This window comes from Amphiura filiformis, chromosome 6 (assembly GCF_039555335.1).
Source record: "Amphiura filiformis chromosome 6, Afil_fr2py, whole genome shotgun sequence".
Lineage (NCBI taxonomy): Eukaryota > Metazoa > Echinodermata > Ophiuroidea > Amphilepidida > Amphiuridae > Amphiura > Amphiura filiformis.
The window spans coordinates 7,836,595-7,856,722 of NC_092633.1; the positions used below are offsets into that span (position 1 = coordinate 7,836,595).

At 33.4% G+C, this 20,128-nt stretch overlaps 1 protein-coding gene across 1 annotated transcript in view; it reads right to left on the reverse strand.

The window, feature by feature from the left end:
* The window catches only part of LOC140154917 (extracellular matrix protein 3-like), a 51,539-nt gene that overhangs the window by 9,255 nt on the left and 22,156 nt on the right, over positions 1-20,128 (reverse strand). Inside the window, exon 4 of the mRNA XM_072177580.1 lies at positions 4,441-4,584. Coding sequence (XP_072033681.1) covers positions 4,441-4,584 — 144 coding nt within the window. The remainder of the gene's footprint in view (positions 1-4,440; positions 4,585-20,128) is intronic.

Sequence of the window (20,128 nt, forward strand, 5' to 3'; positions counted from 1 at the left end):
TTCAAATCCACACTACCCCTGTGGAAGATTTTAGAAGTATGTTCCACAGGGGAGTATGAATATCAAATAGAATTAGCATATTAGGCAGCTTATTTGAATTTCATACACACTTTGATTCAACCTGAATCTTCCACAGAGGGGGGGGTGCGTTTCAATGGAGCTGCCTGATGTGTTCATTCCATTTAAAATGCATACTCCTCTGTAGAACATATATTTCCAAAATCTTCCACAGGGGTAGTGTGGATTTTAGATGGAATAGCCCATTAAATCTAATTGCGCGCTTCTGTATAATATACCCATCATTCGTGTTCAAGTCATTGTGTGAATATATGGATAACATAACATTTTATTAATTTTTATTCGGTGTCTGTAAATGTAATATAGCCCAAGACCTAATAAGCATTTGCACACATTAATAATTTATGCAGTGAAGGTGAAGAGTGAGTGTTCAATTATAAACTCCTGGAAATGTGAAGATTAACATGTTAAAATGTTCATATTGTTGACACACCAACGTGTTAAGCGATGTTTTAAAGCATTAATGTGTTTATAAATGAACACAACTACTCTCTGTACAAGCACCATGAACACATTTAAAGACCCAGCAAAAGTGTAAAAAAATTAAAATTGTTTATCAATTGTTTAAAAATGAAGGATAAGTTCGTCGCTGTTTTGGCATACTGTCGTATGACGATTTTTGGGCAAAATGAGTTATATAAACTTTCAAAATACGGTATATGAATGAAACTCTAGAAGATACGCTCTGCCCGCTTGTCGCTCATGTGTCGCTTGCGTGTCGCTCCCACCATTCACCTGCGCTCGCGTTTTTATCATGTTTTAAATGTTTCTCTTGTGTAGGCCTCACAACACTATTTTTGTCACCTGACGAAGGGCGAGGCCCGAAAATTCGTGTAATAAAATATTCTTTTACGACATTATAATTATTCTTCGCTTCTTTGCTTCCTGAATGAAACTCTATATATTCACACAGTTTTGAGACCTATTAATGTAATTAGTTAATGAGATATGGCACTAATTTATACGACATGTTTTTTTTATGTAACACCCCCCTAAATCTTCATTGTGTGTTTTGGCATACAGTCGTATCCACATAGGTTTTCAAATTGTGCATATTTTGGCATACTGCCGTATGAGTTTGCAGATTAATTACTTCTAATTAGTGAATGAATAAAAAGTTTGTATTAGGCAAAAAAAAAATTGTTGTGTTGCCCTCAACCGTCCGACCCTAAATCCTGAAAAATCAGGGTCGGGTTTTTTTTTTTTTTTTTTTGAATGATGATTTTTACAGATTTGTTCAAAAATCAATGTTTTTCACTTATAATTAATAGTATTGAAAGACTGGTCTTTAATTGATGTCTAACAGGTATCCAAAAGTCAAAATTGACAAATGTCCCCTAATTCTGTCGGTCCAACATCCGGGCTATCCCTAGTCTCCGGGCCCAAACTGCATGTGGCTCACGGTTTGTTATGAACAACAGAAACCGGCTGTGAAGGAGGCTACATAGCGATGTTGTTGGAGTGACATTCAAATAAAAAAAAAACGACACTCGACCATGGAATTTAATTTTAAGTTTGTCAGTATATAAACGGTAAATCAAGTAAGTTTCTTCCACTCTGAAGACTTAGAAACGGTTGTTTGATTCCACTGACTATTTGCGATCGAAATTTAGGCCTACATAATAGGCCTACCAATGACAGAAATCATCAACAAAAATTGAATCAGGGACTTGTTTTCACTCGACCGTGAGTCGCATCATCAACCGGAAGTGACGTGGCACGGACCGACAGAATTGAAGAAGCATTGAAGGCTTTAAAAAAAAAAATCCGACCGTCCGAACCAACTTTCCCATTTTCCCACTTGAAGGCAACACAACAATTTGTTTTTGCCTTATGTTGAGAACAAAGACAAATATATTATTGATTATATTCTTTGATAATAATAAACATATTTTACTTTGGTGCTCTCCAGTGGGTCTTCAAAAATTGGAAAAACTTTAAATGCGATTTTCTCAAAACTGCATTTTTCGTCATACGACAGTATGCCAAAACAGCTACGAGTTATTCAAATTGTCACTTGGTGTTTTTTGAAAATGAAAAATTTGGCAAACAACGAATACATGTAGCTAATTTATATACTGTCTGTATATAAATTACAGATTCGTGTAAAATGCCTTATTTTGTCTTAAATACACGGCTTTCGACTGAACCGTTAGTAGGCTATGTTGGCACTTCTATGATAATGACAAAGGTACCAAAATCTGAATTTTGATGATTTTTACGATCGTCCGGATAAGCAAATCACTGATTGGACCTTTAAGTGTTTATTCTGTGTTACGTGGGACTAATCTGTATTTCTTGCTACGTAGATTATAATGCATCAGTATACTTGAAAATGCCCATAGTTTCAAATTCAATTCCTTTTCGCTAATTATAATGGCAATGCCTGAAATTGAAAATCGGAACACCGTTTCGCAGTCCCTCGTGCATCTATGTCGAAATTAATTGCATATTACTTTAAATTCGGTGCGTAATGATGAAATTGAAAGATTCAGAACGAAATTGAATTGAATTCACAATAATGACTTGTTCTGATCATACATTAATTTGCCATGAGCTATTAATGAAATCGATTGCTCATAATGCGAAAAAGATATCGTGATTCGTTGTGATCCCGGGTTGCGATCATTCAATTTGGCGCGTAAAAGAATGTCATTTTTATTAAAGGTAGGCGGTCAGAATTTTCGTATTGTGTTTTGTATCTCACATTGAGGCCTGAACCAAAATGATCCAATTCCCAAGTTTCGAGGTACATGTAAATTACAGAAGCCGTTTTGATATTAAAAGTAAAAACGTGTTTCACAATGGCCCATAGAACGGTATGTGTGGTATAGGTCACCCCGGTCATCCGGGTACTTATTTTACATGACGCTACAGTCAGCTACACTTACGCTTTTCAACCCACAATAGATCGTGCAGCTGAGCGACTAGTTGAAGACTTGTAGCAGAGCTCATTCAGTTGTTTACATTCTATTTTGACCTCGAATCGAGCAAATTTCTCGGCCGATTGGCGAAAATTGCATTTTATGTGAAGCTGAACACATGAACATGTAGAGGAGAGTCTTTATTTTTGTTGTTGGCTGGAGGCCCCATGTCGAGAAGTTATAGAAATGGCCGATTTGAAAAGAGACAAACCACAGAAAACTACAAATTTGACTTCTGAATCGGATTTGTTGTCAACGGAGGTCAACGGCTTGTGACATCACTCCGGGGTCACCTATACCACAATTGGGGATGAGGCTATCATTATTTTGTTCATAACATCTAAACGGAATATATTTTAGGCCTAAATTGTTTCTGGGATTATTAGAAAAATAAATTATGAGCGTCCCAGCAAACACAAAACGTTTTCGACATCATTCGCAAAAGGTTATAAAAGGTTGTTAGAAAACGTTTAAATGTCGGGTTATATAAAGGGTAGGCCTATATTAAGAGTATAAAACGTTTTCATAACCTTAAAAACATTTTTTGATAATCTACTGCTCAGCAAACAAAAATGTTTTACAGAAAACGTTTAAATGTCGGGGAAAACGTTTTAATAACATACCAAAAACATTCTTGAAAACGTTTTTAAAACATGTTATTTTGGGGTTGAAAAATATTTTGAGAAAAATGTTTGCCCAAAATATTTTCAATAACGTTTTAAAAACGTTTTCATGACCTTTATATAACCCGACATTTAAATGTTATTAAAAGGTTTTGAAAAAAACAAACATTTTAAGAACATTTCTGTGTTTGGTGGGTTCAAACATTTTAACATTATGTTATTTAAGTATTGACACAATATTTGGCAAAAATGTTTGTAAAAATAGTTTACAATAACATTTTTTGAAAACATATTAATAAAAATTGTTGTAGTGTGTTTTCATACAAAACGTTTTAAAACGTTATCATGACCTTTATATAACCCGACATTTTAATGTTATTAAAACGTTTTTACCTAAACCAAAAGCCAAAATATAACTTATTTAAAACGTTTTTAAAACGTTTTTGTGTTTGCTAGGGTTCTTCCGATGCCAAAATTTCCATTTTGATGGAAAAAAAGTTGGGGAACCGTGCTGTCCCCAGTGCTGTCGATCAGGTCACCCACTTTAAATCGAACGCACAAGTTGCGAAATTGACAGGGAAAACCTATAACATGATTAATGATTACAGCCTCAAGTAAACATGGTAAGCATTTACTTTGGGAGATAAACACAAGGTAATAAGCTAAACAATTATTGGTTGATCCATAGTGTACGAGAGCACGAAATACTAATTAGGCTTTGGGTTTAGGGTTAAGATTTAGGGTTAGGATTTGTTGGTGCTCTATTACACGAAGGATACACCCAATTATGTCACACATGACACACTACGACTTACCACATGAATGTGAATTCGGTAGATATCCCACTCTTTTGACCTTGATGTTGGCGTTGCCTCCAATAACATCTTCATTAACCAAAAGGCCATCTTCCGTATTGCCGAGTCCTCCTATATGGCTACATTGATCAATAAAGCATTGTGCTGCAAATTAAATCAAAATATCCAATTAGTCTTAAAGATCCACAATCGTTGACCAGTCCAACTTAGGAATGTCTGTGGTAAAGTTGTAGCAGTATACCGGCATAAATGGACTTAAAGGGCATTATTATATTGCTCGGACAACATCATATCATTGGGAAGCTAATATTACCAAGACAATGAAAATGACTCTTTTTTTTTTTGGAGAAAATAAGACGTTTAAAATAGATATTCCGCAAAAACCAACTTAAGCGGTGAGTTCCTTCGAACGAGACAGATTTGACCTAGAAAAAGTTGACGTCATGAAATGAGATGTGCCTGCTTTGAGAAAAGGGACTGTAAACGCTCTCAATGCACAGAACGTATGCTGTTGTTGTCCTCAGAAACATATGGATACAATCAGCCGCTTCTTTGTTATATATCAGTAAATTGTGATATTACTATTCATATGTATATCAAGTTTTTGAGAAATATTTGGACTAAACAATACAAAATATTTTAGACCAATTTTGCCGTGCAATTTTAGAATTTGAGCGTGATGTATGTATATCGATATTGTATTTATTATGCAAAAAACAATTTCAATGGCGTTTTGTTCGAACCTTCCCGATTTCTCGTGGAACAAGGTCGTATATTATACACATGACTGAATGTCAAAAGAGCTCATATCCAGGGCTCATGTGTATATAACATGACTCTTCATTTACTGTGACGTCACCAGTCTCCTGCCATGGAAATCAATTTTGCTTCGAGCGGCAGAATTTACAAACACAATTTCTCTTTTTTCTGGTGAAATAAGAATTATGAATTGCAACTAGTGTTTACTTGTAATGTAATAATTATTATTATAATAATTATTATTATAATTGGAGATAAACTTGTTTTTGCAATAGATCTGTGCCCTTTATACATTTCCAGGTGTGTTGGTTCCTCTTTATTTCCATGTCTTTAGTCTGGCCATGGTCTGGCCTGATGTCAGATCTTTCCCAGGGAAATATGACAATCTTCCCCTTTAAGTAAAATTAATGTCATCGTGTGTTAGTCATTACAATAAGACGCGTAGTGTTATTATTAAGGTTCATATATCTATATAATCTAATAATTGATAGTCTTGGTGTAATTGTACAAGAGCTTCGATTTCTAATTCATGCATTACAGAATCCGCCGCGGGGTTATAATTTTTCAATTTGATTGATCAATACCATAAATACCAACATCGTCTAATAGAGAGTTTGCGAAATGAAGTTTAAAATTTACTTGAACTGGAACGGCAACTTCAGAAATATCGATTGGATTTCTTGCTTAAATTTACTCCAACGCGAACGTATGATTGGTTACTGCACCAACAGCGTCTTGTCGCTTAAGGCGTCAGATTATAGGAATAAAGACCAAACGAACATATTCTTGTTTATGCCATAATATTGTAGTCTTTCAACCCTTTCACAACTTCAGCTGTGTAACTTACAAAAATTCCCGCTGAAAAGTGGTTCTTTAATTTTAGAAAATAAATGAAAACTCGCGCTGGACTTTTAGTACTGATTATACTGTAGACGATCACTGACTATTTTGTTCTGATCATACTACAGACTATTCTGACGTCATTGCCAGACAGTTTGTCTGTGTTATGGCTATTGTTCCTTGTCTGGAAATATGTTCGGGCTTTATGTTATGTTCAGGGGCCGTGTTTTTAAACTCCCGCCTCATCACAATAAGGCATAGGACAGTGTACTGATCGCATTGAGTTCAGTCAAGCATATTCCAGACCAATCCCTTTTCGCCTCATTAAATATGTGTCACATTAGGTCAGGGATGCTATTTATAATAGTTTGAATCCTTTATTTGGGGTCAATAGATAAAAGAAAGGCATTGAATTGAATCAACACAGGTGTTGCTCTAGATATTATCGTCAAAGATCCTATAGCAGATTTAACATAGGAGGCGGCTCTTGCTCATTCATAGCGCTCAAAATTCCATCAATCCTGTTGTACGCTTTATCTTGCTGAGTGCAAGGGCTGGTAATGTTTCCTCTCATGGTTATTACGCGTTTTTGTGTCGGTTAGTTTGGTCACATTTTACCATGTTGGTGTGCTTGCTTTTATCATGCTGTAGGCCCTACTTATAAATATTGTCGGCCCTTTTGTATGCAATTGTATTACTTGGTTTAATTTGAAATTGTATCATAATCCGGGACCTCCGATTTCATCCTGCTTTCAAAATCGGCGATAAGTTGTCAGAAACTAACTTCACCCAATGGAATTTGGGGAACTGCTGAGATAATATTGGTGATGATGTTACAATCTAACAGCGGATAGGTGTGCGCCGTGTTCGGCTGCAACCGACCTAGTTGATTAGACCTGATTCTGATGATCCACCAGCGGGTAGCGAAATTATAGCGCTTAAAAAAATCATGCGCTATATAAATCTAACATGAATTTAATTTTGTATATGCATGTATTTTTCAGGGCCGGATTTACCTTTTTTGGGGCCCTGAGCCAGGCCAAAATTCGGAGGCCCCCAAACTCACCGTGGGGAAGGCATGTGCACTCAAGTAACCAAGTTTTGGTTTACAAATAAGGGCCTACAATAAGATGGGTTTTACAAAAGACATTTGCGCGCGAAGCGCGAGAAACATTCGATTTCAGACAATTTTAGCCCAAAATGAAGGTGAATTTTGTTATATAAAAGGCCAGTGGTAGTAGAGATATAGCTTCATGTTCAGTGTTATCAAATGAAATACTAGGCCTATATAGATGGATATATCATAAAATCGTGGAAAATGGTATCGCCTATCGCAAACCACCAAATATGTCGTAGGTTTGAATTGCTAGTAGAAAAACCGTGAATTTAGTGTCACACATCTACGACTTCGCTTGAAATAAGGCGAGGCTGACGCCATTAACAGTTTTGGGAATATAGCCCACCGTTCGGTGAGCAAACTTGTGCTAAAATGTAAGTAAATAACTAAAATCGGATTACTGGAATAATAACAAACAGCAACGGACATTGAGTCAAGACTACGTGTGAAGTTTGGGGTAAGTAAAACATTTCCTTGTTATAAAAAACAGCCCAAAAGCTGTCCAAAATTACACTTTTTATCACAAGGCGATATATCTCGAAACTAAATTTTGAGAGGGCCTACGCTGATTCTTTTAATTCTAGTTTTAAATCTATTCGTCACCTGCAGTCTGATATGGTATCTATGGTTTCATCAAATTCTTGGGAACTAATGTGGAAGGTATTTTGGTTAAAAAACCCGATACTGTCAAAATATTGGTATTTATGCAAGCGACATTTCTATCGTGTAAAATGCATTGAAAATTGTCGGCTAAAGAGTGCATAAATAAAAATCGCGAACAGTAATATCAATAATAACTATCTACATTCCAAGCGGAAACGCTTTTCAAAAACATACAACCTTTTTTCGGGCAATCGCTGAAACCGAAATATGCAATTCTAGGCCATCTGTAAAAAAGTGCGTGAGCGTTAATGACTATGAACTTGGGTCACCGAAACAAATGTTTATATTGGTGTCAGGCCTTTCAAATTGATACAATAATTAGCCCCCCAATAATGGCTTTCATTTTAACCGTTATTTGTTAAACTGCAATTTTTACTTTTTTAGAAATCAATGAACGTATCAAAAAACTTTTTGTAAATCGCTTAAAAATTGCCCCACCCCTTAAACTCGGGACATGTGTATCAATATGCGTCCAAAAGAAGGGCATGTGTAACGGCTTGTATTCTAAACTGCATCAAAATGTATAACTTTTGTTTGGTCAAGTGGTTATAGTCCCACTTCAAGACAAAAGACATATCTTAGGCGCTTCGTTTGAAACAAGAAATGTCTTTAAAAAAGACAATGCCTCAAGGGATTCCAACGGGCACCATTTGTTATTAGCTTATAAGAGATACTTGAAATGCTAGCTTTAAGCCATCTTGCAATGGTAATAATTCTGATGTATTTAATGCAGGAATACCTGCATGCCGGTGGTAGTCCGAATACTCAGTCCCAAAACAAAATATTCATTTACTGACATGATCGATGGACCCTACATTTTTCAATACATTGATGCTGTAGCCTTCGTACTGAGTGAAGAAGGCTACACACAAGGAAACTAGGCTATAATCACGTTTCATGTGCCCCGGATGCGTATAGATAATAGAGGGCCTCCTTCAACTCCCAACTTGTGACCACAGAAATAGCTTAATAACTGTGTAGGAAATACAAAAAAATTTGGACACCAGAAACTTCAGGTTGAAAGTCAAAAAGTGTCAATTGGTACACCTTTATACAGAAGTTATCATACAGTGATAGTAAGATTTTTTCAAATAAAATCTCTTTTCTGTAAAATTGATTGCTGTGCTGAAAAATGTTGCATAATGGGTACTTGCTTTTTTGTATAGTAATTCATTGTAAGGTACCGGTACCGTCAATGATGGTCCCAGAATTTGGAAAAATACATTTGCCCATAACTTTGCTAATTTTTTTTCCTACAGACATGGTTGACCCCTCATTTTTAAAGTTAAATAATCACCTTTCTAAACAAAACTATTTCAATGTGAAATATCCTACTTGCAGGGTTGTCACCAGGACCAAAAAAGGTAGGCCTACTAAAAAGGCTAATTGTGATCAGTGATGATCATACCTAGCATGGAGGACAGGCCTAGGCAAAACAAACCCTTTTTTTTTTTTTTTTTTATCCGCAAGCGTCATTTATGTTGACAAATTGTTCGCAAATCCACAGCAGGGTTGCAAATATACCATATGTCACTCGGAGTGCGACAATTTGTACAGATAAATTTATCACAGGTATTTTTCGATTAATTTGGCCATTCGTCTGCATATTACCAAAAATAACGTCATTTATGTCGACAAATTGTTCTCAAATCCACCGGTTAGTTTTAAGGATATAATACATGGCATAAAATATGACAATTTATCAAAATAAATTTATAATGAACGCTTTTGTGCATATTTGCATACATCTGACATGTGTATATGATTTATGTCTTCAGTAGGAATTCAGCTGAGACTATAGTAAGAATTCCAATTGAATGAACGCAGCTTTTAACAGCTGCACTCGATCCAACCGCGATCGTATATTGCGTATTTCAAACTACAACGCGAACGCACGACCTTGGATACAATATGTCTATAGATACAATGCTATCCAATCACAAGTGCGTTGGCATGGTTGGGTTCACTTCCGCGTTACTCATGCACAGTCGCACACGCTGGCGTACATCGCGCAGTGTACGCAAAAATTTGTCACGCTATTGAAAGCTGCATTCATTCAATTGGAATTCCCACTATAGTCTCAGGTTGTATAGTAAGAATTCCAATTGAATGAATTAGGGGTTCATTCATATATTTTCATGACTAAACGATTGTTTATGCCCGAGGGCATAAACAACGTTTAGTCATGAAAATATATGAATGAACCCCGTTCATAAATACGTAACATTCTGCGTGCTGTTATTTTCCTCCACAACTAAAAAATATCGTCATTTTAGACTAAAAACTACCAATTTCTTATCCTTTTTAAAAGTTTTTCCATTCTAATTGTAAGAAAACGTTTACTTGCTCAGTCCACCGTGTTTGGACGCGCGCGAACATCGCGTACATCATTCTCGCTTTGCGTAAATAGCTCGCGAGCATACGCGCGTATATCCTACTCGCGAGCGTTCATCGGTTCTGACGCGGCTTGTTTACGACCAGAAAGCAGGGCATAAACGTTGTTTATGCCCGCCTATCGACCAATCACATATGCTGTTATATAACGCGTATGTATGAATGCAGCTTTCAACAGCTGCACTCGATCCAACTGCGAGCGTATATCGCGTATTTCAAACTACAACGCGAACGCACGACCTTGGATACAATGCTAACCAATCACGAGTGCGTTGGTATGGTTGGATTCACTTCCGCGTTACTCACGCACAGTCGCACACGCTGGCGTACATCACGCAGTGTACGCAAAAATTCATCACGCTATTGAAAGCTTCGTTCATTCAATTGGAATTCCCACTATAGTAAGAAGCTACAAATTTCAAATGTTTAAGGACTTGTTCTCATTGCTTACCTGTATTTTCACATCATACGTCAAAATGATTACAAATGTGTAAATTTGCAATCATTTCGTCGTGTGTACGGCGAACGTTGTGCTACTACTTTTCTCCAACATAGCCATGATGGCGGTGGCGAATGCTATTCATGTATTTTACGTACCCTTATCAGCAAAAATACAGCTGATTTAGCCAAAGTTAACATGGGGTCATCGGTTATAATATATTCCTAGCATATTGAGCTCACACAACAGCTACTTGGTTTTTCACAATATACTAGTAATAAAATAAAGAAAATCAGTCTAGCTTAACCCATCGAGCTCTATTCGAGAAGTACAAGATGCTTGACCTGAGACGAATATACCTAGGGGAGACCCCGCGGGGCAAAGTGGAACTTTTTTTTTTATTCAGCCCGATCAGGATTACGAAGGAAGGCAAGGCAAAATTTAAGGTTTATAAAATACATAATTTGGTGCATACGCACCAATATGAACCTCGCGCCAATCGGGCCGTCTTCACGTACCAGAGGTAAAGTTTGACATATCGCACGACTCGGATATTTGGTTAAAAAGATAGAGGGTTAAGTGCACGAAGTAGAAAAAAAGTGACTATATCTCATAAACCAATGATCCTACAGAAATGCGACCACTGACTTTTTTGTTCCTTATGACCAGAGGAAAAGTTTGACATATCGCACGACTCTGGTATATTTGGTTAAAAAGATAGAGGGTTAAATGCACAAAGTAGAAAAAGTGACTATATCTCATTAACCAATGATCCTACAGATATGCGTCCACTGACTTTTTTGTTGCTTATGACCAGAGGAAAAGTATGACATATCGCACGACTCCGTGGTATATTTGGTTAAAAAGATAGAGGGTTAAATGCACAAAGTAGAAAAAAGTGACTATATCTCATAAACCAATGATCCTACCGATATGCGACCACTGACTTTTTTGTTCCTTATGACCAGAGGAAAAGTTTGACATATCGCACGACTCTGTGGTATATTTGATTAAAAAGATAGAGGGCTAAATGCACAAAGTAGAAAAAAGTGACTATATCTCATCAACCAATGATCCTACAGATATGCGACCACAGACTTTTTTGTTCCTTATGGCCAGAGGAAAAGTTTGACATATCGCACGACTCTGTGGTATATTTGGTTAAAAAGATAGAGGGTTAAATGCACAAAGTAGAAAAAAGTGATTATATCTCATAAACCATTGATCCTACCGATATGCGACCACTGACTTTTTTTGTTCCTTATTACCAGAGGAAAAGTTTGACATATCGCACGACTCTGTGGTTTATTTGGTTAACAAGATAGAGGGTTAAATGCACAAAGTAGCAAAAAGTGACCAAATCTCATTAACCAATGATCCTACAGATATGCGACCACTGACTTTTTTGTTCCTTATGACCAGAGGAAACGTTTGACATATCGCACGACTATGTGGTATATTTGATTAAAAAGATAGAGGGCTAAATGCACAAAGTAGAAAAAAGTGACTATATCTCATCAACCAATGATCCTACAGATATGCGACCACTGACTTTTTTGTTCCTTATTACCAGAGGAAAAGTTTGACATATCGCACGACTCTGTGGTTTATTTGGTTAACAAGATACCCAGCAAACACAAAAATGTTTTTAAAATGTTTTATAAACAGATGCCCTAATGGTGTAATAATATTTGAAGAAAAGTTTTTAAAACGTGAAAATGTCGGGTTATAAGAAAGTCAGGAAAGCGTTTTAAAACGTTTCATATGAAACATTTCGACAACATTTGCAAAATGTTGTATCAAAACATTTCTAAAAAAGCCTTTTACACGCTATAAAAGTGTTTTCTCTAATATTGTTATAATATTCCTTGAAAACGTTCTTCTGGCTTTCTTATAACACGACATTGTCATGTTTTTAAAACCTATTATAACACTATTCAGGCAGACGTTTTTCTATCTTTATAATGCATTTTTTTCGTGAATGTTAGGATGCACTCTTTTTAAAACGTTGTAGGAATATTTAATGTAAAACGTTTTAAGACATCCCCCTAACTTTCTCATAACCCGACATTTAACGCTGTAAAAACTTTTCCCAGAATATTATAACAATATTAGGGTAAAGGCTTATATAACGTTTTAAAGCATTTTTGTGATTGTTTCGATGACACATTTTTCAAATGTTGTAGAAATGTTTAATGCAACATGTCTTAAAACGTCCTGCTACCTTTCTAATAACCCGATATTTTCACGTTGTAAAAACTTTTCCAAGAAGATATAACAAAATTAGGGCAAAGGTTTTTGTAGCGTTTAAAAGCATTTTTCGTGAATGTTTTGAACCAACATTTTTCAAATGTGTTAGAAATGTTGATTGCCAAATGTTTTAAAACGTTCTCCTAACTTTCTAATAACCTGACATTTTCACGTTGTAAAAACTTTTCCAAGAATATTATTAAAATATTAGGGTACAGGTTTTGGTAGCGTTTGAAAGCATTTTTCGTGAATGTTTCAAACCAACATTTTTTAAACGTGTTAGAAATGTTGAATGCCAAATGTTTTAAATCGTTTTCCTAACTTTATAATAACCCGACATTTTCACGTTGTAAAAACCTTTCTGAAAATATTATTAGAATATTAAGGCGAAGGTTTTTGAAGCGTTTGAAAGCATTTTTCGTTAATGTTTCGAACCAATATTTTTCAAACGTGTTAGAAATGTTGATTGCAAAATGTTTTAAAACGTCTTCCTAACTTTCTAATAACCCGACATTTTCACGTTGTAAAACCTTTTCCAGGACTATTAAAACAATATTAGGGCAAAAGTTTTTTAGCGTTTTAAAGCATGTTTCGCAACTGTTTCGATGCATCATTTTTCAAACGTTGTATCGATGTTTCATGCCAAATGTTTTAAAACGTTTTCCTAACTTTCTAATAACCCGACATTTTCACGTTGTAAAAACTTTTACAAGAATATTATAAAAATATTAGGGCAAATGTTTTGGTAGCGTTTTAAACAATTTTCGTAAATGTTTCGAACCAACATTTTTCAAACGTGTTAGAAATGTTGAATGCCAAAGGTTTTAAAACGTTTTCCTAACTTTCTAATAACCCGACATTTCCACGTTGTAAAAACTTTGTCAGGAATATTATAAGAATATTAGGGCAAGTGTTTTGATAGCGTTTTAAAGCATGTTTCGTAACTGTTTCGATGCATCATTTTTCAAACGTTGTATCAATGTTTCATGCCAAATGTTTTAAAACGTTTTCCTAACTTTCTAATAACCCGACATTTTCACGTTGTAAAAACTTTTACAAGAATATTATAAGAATATTAGGGCAAATGTTTTGGTAGTGTTTTTGAACAATTTTCGTAAATGTTTCGAACCAACATGTTTCAAACGTGTTAGAAATGTTGAATGCCAAAGGTTTTAAAACGTTTTCCTAACTTTCTAATAACCCGACATTTTCACGTTGTAAAAACTTTTACAAGAATATTATAAAAATATTAGGGCAAATGTTTTGGTAGCGTTTTAAACAATTTTCGTAAATATTTCGAACCAACATTTTCAAACGTGTTAGAAATGTTGAATGCGAAATGTTTTAAAACGTGTTCCTAACTTTCTAATAACCCGACATTTTCACGTTGTAAAAACTTTTCTAAGAATATTATTAAAATATTAGGGTACAGGTTTTAGTAACGTTTCTAAGCATTTATCGTGAATGTTTTGAACCAACATTTTTCAAACGTGTTAGAAATGTTGAATGCCAAATGTTTTAAAACGTTTTCCTAACTTTCTAATAACCCGACATTTTCACGTTGTAAAAGCTTTTCTAAGAATATTATTACAATATAAGGGCACAGGTTTTGGTAGCGTTTGAAACCATTTTTCGTGAATGTTTCGAACTAACATTTTTCAAACGTGTTATAAATGTTGAATGCCAAAATTTTTAAAACGTTTTCCTAACTGCCTAATAACCCGACATTTTCACGCTGTGAAAACTTTTCTGAAAATATTATTAGAATATTAGGGCAAAGGTTTTTGTAGCGTTTGAAAGCATTTTTCGTTAATGTTTCGAACCAACATATTTCAAACGTGTTAGAAATGTTGATTGCCAAATGTTTTAAAACGTTTTCCTAACTATCTAATAACCCGACATTTTCACGTTGTAAAAACTTTTCTAAGAATATTATTGCAATATAAGGGCACAGGTTTTGGTAGCGTTTGAAAGCATTTTTCGTGAATGTTTCGAACTAACATTTTTCAAACGTGTTATAAATGTTAAATGCCAAAAGTTTAAAAACGTTTTCCTAACTGTCTAATAACCCGACATTTTCACGCTGTGAAAACTTTTCTGAAAATATTATTAGAATATTAGGGCAAATGTTTTTGTAGTGTTTGAAAGCATTTTTCGTTAATGTTTCGTACCAACATTTTTCAAACGTGTTAGAAATGTTGATTGCCAAATGTTTTAAATCGTTTTCCTAACTTTCTAATAACCCGACATTTTCACGTTGTAAAACGTTTTCCAGGAATATTATAACAATATTAGGGCAAAAGGTTTTTTTACCGTTTTAAAGCATGTTTCGTAAATGTTTCGATGCATCATTTTTCAAACGTTGTATCAATGTTTCATGCCAAATGTTTTAAAACGTCTTCATAACTGTCTAATAACCCAACATTTTCACGTTGTAAAACTTTTCTAAGAATATTATTAAAATATTAGGCACAGGTTTTTGTAGCGTTTGAAAGCATTGGTCGGGAATGTTTCGAACCAACATTTTTCAAACGTGTTAGAAATGTTGAATGCCAAATGTTTTAAAACGTTTTCCTAACTTTCTTATAACCCGACATTTTCACATTGTAAAACCTTTTACAGGAATATTATAACAATATTAGGGCAAAGGTTTTTGTAGCGTTTTTCGTAAATGTTTCAGGTAAACATTTTTCTAACGTTGTATCAATGTTTCATGCAATTGTTTTAAATCGTTCTCCTAACTTTCTAATAACCCGACATTTTCACGTTATAAAAACTTTGTCAGGAATATTATAGTAATATTAGGGCAATGGTTTTTGTGGCGTTTTGAATGCAATATTTTTAAAACGTAGACATATTTCATGCCAAATGTTTTAAAACATTTTCCTATCTTTCTAGTAACGCGACATATTCACGTTTTGAAAGAAGCTTGAAGAATATTATAACAATATTACGGCATATGGTTTTGTAGCGTTTGAAACCATTTTCGTGAATGTTTTAATGAAATATTTTTCAAACGTGGTAGAAATGTTGAATGACAAATGTTTTAAAACGTTTTCCTAACTTTCTAATAACCCGACATTTTCACGTTGTAAAAACTTTCAGGAATATTATAACAATATTATGGCAAAAGTTTTTGAAGCGTTTGAAAGCATTTTTCGTAAATGTTTCGATGCAACATTTTTACAAATGTTATAGCAAAATGTTCTGAAAAATTATTCAACATAATTTTGTTCAATGTTTTCTTAAAGTAGATGAAATGATTTCAATAAATTATTTCGCTAAACATTAACCGAACATTTTTAAAGACAATTATGTTTTTCATTATTAAGTGTGAGCAGCTCGTGAGTGTAAAATATTTTAGAATGACAAATGAAATACGTTCTATGTCGACATTCTAAAATGTTCCTTCAAAGAATATTATAGTAGGTATGTCACAGTGGCTGCACAATAATTCTGTCATACTGTGCACGCATACATAACAGTGAATCAAAAAGCGCGCGGATCAAAGTTGGCCAATTTTGAAAACATACATGTCAAAAAACGATTTCCTCGTTATGTTTCATTGATCACAATAATTTGTCTTTTTAATATATGGTAGGTGAAACATTTCCTAAATCAATATCAACTCCGCCGAAATTAAACACTGCCTAGTTTAAGAGTTAAGACCTGTTTTATGAATTTTTTTAGAACGTCCATAAATCAATAAATATAGGTCTCTCGAAATAGAGGACCTAGTACCACCGGTCTGAAATACCAGTGTTTGTTATCATGTATTTTTTTTCCTTGGACAATGAGTGAAACACTTCCCTATACCAATTGAAAACCCGGTGCACTTAGGCAATTAACTGCAGTTTCTTTATTCAACATCACAGCAGGTTCATATTTGACAAAATCATGCTGTATGAATAAAACATAAATAAAACATTGAAAAAAGTAAAATTTCATATGCCTAATTAACATAAGAATGGCATAAATATATAATTAGATGTAATTAGCTAATTTGCATAATTAATGACTTTTTGTGTATTTTTTGTTACCAAATGAAAGAACTTTGGGTACTTATGTGTGCAAAAAAACGCATCCTCATATCATGTACGGTTCTCTGTTGGCATTATTTTTGCATATTAATTAGCTGGACTTAGTCATTTTTAAGCTTTTATTTGTCTGCAGATTGGTCAAAATGGCTAAAATTGTATATTTGGTGGATTTATTACATTTATTCGAGGAGAGATTTTTTAATCTTGTTTTCTTTAACGAAGTCCGGAAAGATATGCAAATTAATCTGTGATACTTAAATCAATGCTACCTTTTCAAGTAAGTGTCCGAATAAGCATTACAAATCCCAAAATTACCATTTTGCCATTTATAGCAATTTGTGGCAGGTTTTCACCCGATTTCCGGGTATCTTCAAGTTGACGTTACATCACTTTGCATTATCCGATTTCAATTCTGTTTTTTGTTTTTTGAAGCATTCATAACGATGATTCAATTAAAAGCGTCAAATAACATGTTTCTGCTGCGCTTATTTTTGGGGTGATATACCTAATTATAGGAAAACATAAATGTTTGTAAATAATGCATATAAAATGACGCTAGATTGTGCATGTAAAATATTAAAAGAAACGTTTTAAAACATTCTAAAAAACGTTATACAAATGTTATAGCAAAATGTTCTGAAAAAGTATTTCAACATTATGTTGTTGAATGTTTCTTTAAAGTAGATGAAATGATTTCATTAAATTATTTGGCTAAACAATAACCGAACATTTTAAAGACAATTATGTTTTTCATTATTAAGTGTGAGCAGCTCGTGAGTGTAAAATATTTTAGAATGACAAATGAAATACGTTCTATGTCGACATTCTAAAATGTTCCTTCAAAGAATATTATAGGAAAACATAAATGTTTGTAAATAATGCATATAAAATGACGCTAGATTGTGCATGTAAAATATTAAAAGAAACGTTTTAAAACATTCTAAAAAACGTTATACAAATGTTATAGCAAAATGTTCTGAAAAAGTATTTCAACATTATGTTGTTGAATGTTTCTTTAAAGTAGATGAAATGATTTCATTAAATTATTTGGCTAAACAATAACCGAACATTTTTAAAGACAATTATGTTTTTCATTATTAAGTGTGAGCAGCTCGTGAGTGTAAAATATTTTAGAATGACAAATGAAATACGTTCTATGTCGACATTCTAAAATGTTCCTTCAAAGAATATTATAGGAAAACATACATGTTTGTAAATAATGCATATAAAATGACGCTAGAATGTGCATGTAAAATATTAAAAGAAACGTTTTAAAACATTCTAAAAAACGGTGTACAAATGTTATAGCAAAAATGTTCTGAAAAAGTATTTCAACATAATGTTGTTGAATGTTTCTTTAAAGTAGATGAAATGATTTCATTAAATTATTTGGCTAAACATTAACCGAACATTTATAAAGACAATTATGTTTTTCATTATTAAGTGTGAGCAGCTCGTGAGTGTAAAATATTTTAGAATGACAAATGAAATACGTTCTATGTCGACATTCTAAAATGTTCCTTCAAAGAATATTATAGGAAAACATAACTGTTTGTATATAATGCGTATAAAATGACGCTAGAATGTGCATGTAAAATATTATTAAAGGAAACGTTTTAAACATTTGAAAAAACGTTGTACAAATGTTATAGCAAAATGTTCTGAAAAATTATTCCACATAATTTTGTTCAATGTTTTCTTAAAGTAGATGAAATGATTTCAATAAATTATTTGGCTAAACATTAACCGAACATTTTTAAAGACAATTATGTTTTTTATTATTAAGTGTGAGCAGCTCGTGAGTGTAAACTATTGTAGAATGACAAATGAAATACGTTCTATGTCGACATTCTAAAATGTTCCGTCAAAGAATATTATAGGAAAACATAAATGTTTGTATATAATGCGTATAAAATGACGCTAGAATGTGCGTGTAAAATATTAAAAGAAACGTTTTAAAACATTTGAAAAAAACGTTGTACAAATGTTATAGCAAAATGTTTTGAACAAATTAATTCCACATCATTTTCTTTAATGTTCCTTTACAGTTGACGCAAGTTATGTATAAAATCTAGTGGCAGGACATATAGAAAATGTTTTCAGAACATATTAGTCACCGTCATTTAAATGTTTAAAACATTTACGTATAAAGCGTTACATAAAAATGTGTCAATATATTGCAGATTGACATTTAAACAGTGTTACTATTAAAATGTTATAGACAAACATTACACAACTGGTTGAGATATGTTCTTAAAATAGTTATAAACATTAGGAATAAGAAACATTTTGTATCAATAATTTCTAAATATTACTGAAAAATGTTGGCAATAAGTTATTTTAAAATCATTGTCTTTAATGTTCATTTTGAAACTGACACATGCCTTTTAAAACCATGTGGCGTAACATTAACACAATATTTCAAGAACGTTCTATGTCGACATTCTATAATGTTCCCTCAAAGAATATTATAGGAAAACATCAATGTTTGTAAATAATGCGTATAAAATGACGATACAATATGCATGTAAAATATTATTAAAGGAAACGTTTTAAAACATTGGAAAAAACGTTGTACACATGTTATAGCAAAATGTTCTGAAAAATTATTTCAACATAATTTTGTTGAATGTTATCTTAAAGCAGATGAAATGATTTCATTATATTATTTGGCTAAACATTAACCGAACATTTTTAACGATGATTATGTTTTTCATTATTAAGTGTGAGCAGCTCGTGAGTGTAAAATATTGTAGAATGACAAATGAAATACGTTCTATGTCGACATTCTAAAATGTTCCTTTAGAGAATATTATAGGAAAACATAAATGTTTGTAAATAATGCGTATAAAATGACTCTAGAATGTGCATGTAAAATATTAAAAGAAACGTTTTAAAACATTTTAAAAAACGTTGTACAAATGTTATAGCAAAATGTTCTGAAAAATTATTTCAACATAATTTTGTTGAATGTTTCTTTAAAGTAGATTAAATGATTTCATTAAATTATTTGGCTGAACATTAACCGAACATTTTTAAAGACAATTATGTTTTTCATTATTAAGTGTGAGCAGCTCGTGAGTGTAAAATATTGTAGCATGACAAATGAATTACGTTCTATGTCGACATTCTAAAATGTTCCTTCAATGAATATTATAGGAAAACATAAATGTTTGTAAATAATGC